Source organism: Poecilia reticulata, linkage group LG5 (assembly GCF_000633615.1).
Source record: "Poecilia reticulata strain Guanapo linkage group LG5, Guppy_female_1.0+MT, whole genome shotgun sequence".
NCBI lineage: Eukaryota > Metazoa > Chordata > Actinopteri > Cyprinodontiformes > Poeciliidae > Poecilia > Poecilia reticulata.
The window spans coordinates 25,263,232-25,269,687 of NC_024335.1; the positions used below are offsets into that span (position 1 = coordinate 25,263,232).

A 6,456-nucleotide genomic window follows, 5' to 3' on the forward strand; every position below is an offset into this window, starting at 1 on the left:
CCATCCATCCATCCATCCATCCATCCATCCATCCATCCATCCATCCATCCATCCATCCATCCATCCATCCATCCATCCATCCATCCATCCATGTTGGCCATGCCTTAGATTTTAATATATAGTTTAATATATTTATGTTTTACAGGTGGTAACGTGACCTTTGACCTTAAAAACGATGCACCCACCCTGACGGGAGCAAAAGCAACTTTCACCATCAACCTTAACTTCCCCCCAAACCAGACGGTGCTGCCTGACGGACAGGTGGTGTGGGCGCGCAACTGCACCATCAACGGTAAGAAGCAAATAAAAATAGTTGTGATGCTGTTAATAGGATCAAAATTTAATTATTTCCCTTCAGCATGTAGAGTTTATTATGTCTGGCCTTGTGATTGTGTGGTGAATGTGGCGGCTGTTGTTGCTCAGGCCGTGAGTATCAGGAGGGCCAGGCCGTTTATCCGGACAGAGGCGACGAGTGGACCGGAGTTTTCCCTGACGGCTCGCCTTTCAACAGGAGTCAGAACAGGAAACCGCGCTACGTGTTTGTGTGGAAGACGTTGGGTAAACCACCATGAGTCTGCTGGAAACTCAGATTAGCTTTTATTTATTCTGCTCTTCTTGTGCAACTTTCACGCTGTGATGAATCCTCTAGAGTGCAACTTTAAATCTTTAAAAGTGAAATTGTTTTCCTTCCTTCTACTTTAAAATGTTTAATCTCCACCAGGAAAGCAGGAAAATATTTACTATAATATACAGCTCTGGAAAAGTGAGGAGTCCACTGCACTGAACCCCATTGAAAACCTAATGTTTTTTTCCACCAAATGTTGATTTCTGATCTCTTCCTGAGTTAAAACATTAGTGCTGTTGTTTCTAAATGAACATGAACTTGTTTTCTTGAGGTCTGAAAGAACTGCATCTTTTGACCGTTTTTCATTTTCTGCAAATAAATACTAAATATTTTGTTTGGAAGTTCAGAGACATGTTGTCAATAGTTCATAGAATAAAAGAACAATGTTCATTTTACTCAAACATATAAATATACAGAGTACAATCATAGAATCTGATTATTTTGAAGATATTTCTTATGTCCTTCCAGAGTTGTATCTTGTTTCAGGGTTTTTCTTTAGTCTTACAAGTCTTCTGATGAAATAAGTAAATTAAGTTAAATCTGAAAACACAATTTTTTTTATCCCTTTCAGTGAAAATGCAGCACCAGCCTTAATTTAGCGAATAAAGATTTTTCACTCTTATTTAAAATATAATTTAATGACATTAATACAGAGTGCTGTGAAAGTTTAAATCAGCTCTTGTAATATTTTGTTTGTAAGGAACCAAACATTCTCATACATTTTTTAAGTGATCTCTGGTTTGCTTTGGATCGTCCTCATTTTTATCTTTGTATTTCAGGGCGTTACTGGCAGGTGGCAGATGGACCGTCCTCCTCCCTCACCATTGGGACGGACGGCATCTCACTGGGTTCCTACAATATGGAGCTGGTCATCTACCACTGCCGTGGGAGGGACAGGTTCATCCCCCTCGGCTACGCCTCGTCAACCTTCACCATCACAGGTTCTTCAGAACAATTTCCACAATCTACCGTATAAGTATAAATAATAAATACTACCAACCTGTGTAACATAACATCTCTAAATGCTTTACTTTGTCTTTAGACCAGGTTCCATTCAGTCTATCCCTTTCTCAAGTCAATGATGTCAATCAAAATGACCAGAACTTCATCCAGAACCAAGCCATCGCCTTCACTGTAGCGCTCCACGATCCCAGCCAGTACCTGAACAGCGCCGACATCAGGTTCAGCTGGGACTTTGGGGACAACAGCGGGACGCTCATGTCCAGAGAGCACACGGTCACACACACATACCTGTCAGTAGGAGCCTTCAGACCTCAGGTGGTTCTGATGGCGAGCATTCCCTGTGGAAACCCCACAGCTGGTAAGACCTTACGCTCATCATGTAACGGAACGGTATTATGTAAAATCAACTTTTTAAAACTCTATATCATGATTTAAAGTTATGTAGTGTTGCTTTGATTTTTTTCAAGCATGTTTCATAAATCATTTAATCTCTGGCAGCCTTTCAGGACACTTGCTCTTACAAACACTTGCTCCTCCAAACCGAGCTTCTGCCTACCCCGTGACTCCCCCACTCAGCCCCTCTAGACTAGCGGCAGCAGCAATTAACAAACATCTGATGAACTCAGCCCAGAATGGTTGTAAACGGCATAATGAGAAGCGTTGCTGTGCTGAAGGCGGAGTGTCTGAAAGAGCAGGAGCTTCTTAAAGAGACAGAGGCCCAATTTCGAGACCTTAACTTGCAAAGTCAAATTTCTCTAAAAATGATGTTTGATGTGCAGCATTTTTTATAACAACTGAAGGTAACATAGTTGCTTGATTGTGTTTTAAATGGGACTATCTGCTTGGAAAAGACATAATAGTTCCTCTTTAAAGGGTCACCATACATGTGTTTCTTTATTTTAAAGATAACTGGGTTTGCACTTTTCCTTCCAGTTGCTCCCATCGATGCCTCAGCTGGTCCAGCTGTAGTCGTTGTGACCTCCTCTCCTGCACCAGCTGCTGCAGCCGAAGGTGAGGATGCTACAGCTCTGGATGTTACTGCGGCAGACGCCACTCCTCTTGACACCGCTGATGATGGAGAAGCAGCCGCTGATACCGACACCGTGGCCGTGGAGGCTGCCTCCGTGGCTCCAGCAGGAGTAGATGCCGCTGTTGTTCCAGCAGAGCAGGATCCTGCCGACACAGGCGATGCTGCTGGAGTGGAGACGGAGGCTGCAGCTGGAGAGGTGGCCACTGTTGCCCCTGCAGCAGAGGAACCGGTAGTGGTGGAAGCTGCTGCAGAAGATGCCACTGAGGCAGCTGTGGAGGCTGTTCCTGCTGCTGATGCTGCTGCTGCTGCTGTCCCTGCCGCAGAAGGAGAAGAAGCTGCAGAGGTTGCTGATGCTCCCACTGTTGCACCTGTGGTTGATGCCGCTGTGCAGGAGGAAGCCGAGGCGGCTGAACCCGCCTCTGTGGCCCCAGTAGTTGTTCAAGACGGAACCGAAGTCCCTGCTGCTGCTGTTGACAACGTTGTCGCTGCCGCTGCTGCCACTGAGGCCACGGCAGCAGAAGAAGCCGCAGCTGACACTGAGGCTGAAGTTCAGGAAACCGAAAATGCAGCTGCAGCAACTGTGGCTGCTGCAGGTGATGATTTTCTATAAATTCATACAAATACAACACATATTAAAAAGTCGACCTGTGATCTTTTATGGGACTGCAATAATAACCCCCTTTATTTTTCACTGGGGGAACAAGCAGCGGAAGCAGAAGCTGTTCCTGATGAGGGTGAAGTTCAAGCTGAGGTGGAGGCAGATCCAGCGCAGGTTGTCCTAGTCGTGGCCAAAAGACAGGCCCCAGCAGAAAACTGCATAATCGACCGCTACGGCTCCCTCACTACATCTGTAGATGTTGTTCGTAAGTCTCTTCGTGCAGTTCACACGACACTACTGTGTTACTAATAACAAACTCAATAGTTTGTCCTTTGACCCTGCAGAGGGAATTGATAGTGTAGAGATTGTTCAGATGTCCAACGTCGTATCGATGGCGACTGAGCTGGATCAGAACGCCGTGGATGTCACCATTTCCTGTCAGGGAAGGTTGGTGCAAACTTTCAACACGTAATTTAAAACACATAATAAATAATGCAGGTAATCGTCCGTTTGTCTGTTTCAAAAAGACAAAATCTTTTACTTACTTTGTCGTTTACTTAAAAACGTGCTGTAGCTAAAAGATGAACAGCATGAAAACTGGAAGTGTTGCAATCATGACATCTAAAGCTTTTTTACACCCTTTTTAAGGTGTAATTTCTTGTTTAATAATTAGTATGGCAATGCTTTGACAATGTATTCAAGCAACAGGAGCTGCTCAGAGTAAATTAAGATAGATGGAGCTAAATAAAGGTCAAAGCCTGATAGATAGTGCAGGTGACTTTAGACCGACTGAGCAACAACATGACTTTGCTGTTGCTCAATATAAGAGTTTAGAGTTAAAAAAATAAATTGTACATTTTTTTTATTTCGACAAAAATATTAAATGCATAGAAGTTTATTGTTTTAATGAGACAAAAATGTTCCAGAGTTATGGTCAGTCCTCCTGGGTCACTGATAGAATGAACAATTATCTTAACATCATATTATAGCTATTATTCTCATACCAAAGTGTTTTTCCTCACACTTATTTTTCTGTAGCTTGCCCAGTGAAGTGTGCACGGTCATCTCTGATGCTGACTGTGTCACACCAGTTCAGACCGTCTGCGGCGCAGCCTCGCCCTCTCCAGACTGTCAGATGATTCTCCGCCAGTTCTTCAATGAGACAGGCTTGTTCTGCCTCAACGTCTCCCTGATTAATGACGTCAGCCTGGCTGTGGCCAGCGCCAGAGTCAATGTGGCAGTGGGTGAGCATCAGGAAAAACCATGAGCCGCTACTAAAATTACTTCTGAATGTTGTTTAATTTCATTTGTGAAATATGATTCAATTTGTTTCAGCCTCTGGTGGTTCCCCAGCTGGAACTGCAGCCACTGTACTGGGAGTTATGGCTCTCGCCTGTGTTGTTTGTTGTATTGGTTTGATGTACAGGTGAGTGATTAAGATCCAAAATGTATCAGACAACAATAATTATTCATTTATAGAAAGATTTTATTTTTTCCCTTTGAGCTAATTTAGGGGATGTCCTGATTATTTTCTTATTCTGGATGAAAATCAATATCATTTAATACTTGATAAAGTATTAATTAAGCAGAGCCATGACATTAATGACTTTAAAAACATACACAGTAAAAGAATACAGCATATTTGCTCTTTCCTTTTATCTTGTTGTTTTGTTGTATTTCCTTCTAATTCATGTAAAGCACTTTGAATCGCTTTGTTGTTGAAAATATAATATATAAATATGTTTACCTTATCTTACCTTACATTATCTACATTAGTTTTCTGATTTTGCCCTCAAATCAGAAAATAATTATTTACTTTAAACCAGTTGAAGGAAATGCTAAGCTAATGTTAGCATGTTTTTATATGACTCATTGATAATTTGGCTTGAGCCAAATTTTATTGTGTATCTAATTAATTTGTTTTCCTTTTACTTTTGCTATTTCTGCTGTGTACATGAGCAGAACAGATGACCTGACACAGACAGGCTGCAGCAGCCAATTCAGTCCCTCTGTCACTGTGAACATTATTGTAAAGGGTGACTCTCACAGCAGCCATTTCCATGAACAACAGTAATTTCCTACAGTCAGTATTAGCCACTCCATTAAACATACATCCCAAAAAACATGCTCTGGTATGGAGCTAGCACTTTCAATACACAATATTTTTAAAATGTCGAGTTTCGCATGGGGGGCATGCTTTATTAATAGTACACAATACAGGAAGACATATCTCTCTTTATTTCATTTCGTTTCCCACATGAACCGACATTGCCTGTGTTTCTGAACAGACGGTTCAAGCAGTACCAGCCGCTGACGGAGGAGCGCGGTGCCGGTAATGGCGGCAGCTTCGTGACGTCGGTGCCGCTGCTGCTGTGGAACCTGCTGAGCCGACAGTCACCGGGCGAAAGCCGCCCGTTGCTTCAGGGAAGGATTGTCTAAAAACGATCACCAGTTCATGTACCCGACATGTACATACTGTGCTAACGCGCAGGCCTCACATATGTGACACCAGTTAGTAAATCATTTGTAGAAAAAAAACAAAGCAAAACAAAAGAGAAACAACTTCAAATTTTATGGACCCATCTTCATGAATAACAATCAGGTGTCTTTTCTGTAATATGGAAAGTTATTTATTTGTCCTGCAACATCTTATAAATGTCACTTGTAGTTAAAACAAGAAGTTTAATCTGTGGCCTACTTATTTTAACCTGCTAACAAATCAGTTTTTATTCATTTTACTTCTAAACAAAGTTTGTTACAGAAAGTATTAACTGTGCCACCCCAAAGCTAATAAAAATGAAAGTTTGTCACCATTATTTGTTTCTTTAATGCTTTTTAATTAAGTTTCTGTGTAAATTGACGGCTTAGAAAAATCACACCTGAAAGGAGTAATGGGCTTTACCTCACATCAAAGTCTTGCTATTGAAATTTTACAACCAAACTCTTGCGATTTATTTAGAAGAGCGCTCACAGTGCTGCAAGCAACAAACTAGTTCAATTTGTGAAATGATAAATAGCCTTTCACTCATGATTACACAAATGAGGATTAGTTTTTACATTGACTGGTGCAGAGCAGAACTAAAATCAATGGGAACAGGATCAGCGTTCAATTTGAAGTTGACTTCAAGCCTGGAAAAAGCAAGGAAACCCTAAAAGCGTTCTGATCCTTTTTTCTGGATTCTTGGTCTAAAAATATGCATATTTTTAACCACAAATCAACAAAAAGCAGTAATATATATA

General features: G+C 41.6%; 1 protein-coding gene across 2 annotated transcripts in view; it reads left to right on the forward strand.

The window, feature by feature from the left end:
- pmela (premelanosome protein a) overlaps positions 1-6,032 on the forward strand; it is a 7,203-nt gene extending 1,171 nt beyond the window's left edge. Inside the window, exons 3-12 of one of the 2 annotated variants that reach the window (XM_008410004.1) lie at positions 146-292; positions 424-558; positions 1,405-1,566; positions 1,668-1,946; positions 2,522-3,211; positions 3,323-3,481; positions 3,561-3,663; positions 4,255-4,460; positions 4,552-4,642; positions 5,505-6,032. In XM_008410004.1, coding sequence (XP_008408226.1) covers positions 146-292; positions 424-558; positions 1,405-1,566; positions 1,668-1,946; positions 2,522-3,211; positions 3,323-3,481; positions 3,561-3,663; positions 4,255-4,460; positions 4,552-4,642; positions 5,505-5,655 — 2,123 coding nt within the window. In that variant the 3' untranslated portion in view covers positions 5,656-6,032. The remainder of the gene's footprint in view (positions 1-145; positions 293-423; positions 559-1,404; positions 1,567-1,667; positions 1,947-2,521; positions 3,212-3,322; positions 3,482-3,560; positions 3,664-4,254; positions 4,461-4,551; positions 4,643-5,504) is intronic. The other variant, XM_008410005.1, reaches the window with a different exon arrangement.
- The last annotated feature ends 424 nt before the right edge of the window (positions 6,033-6,456 follow it).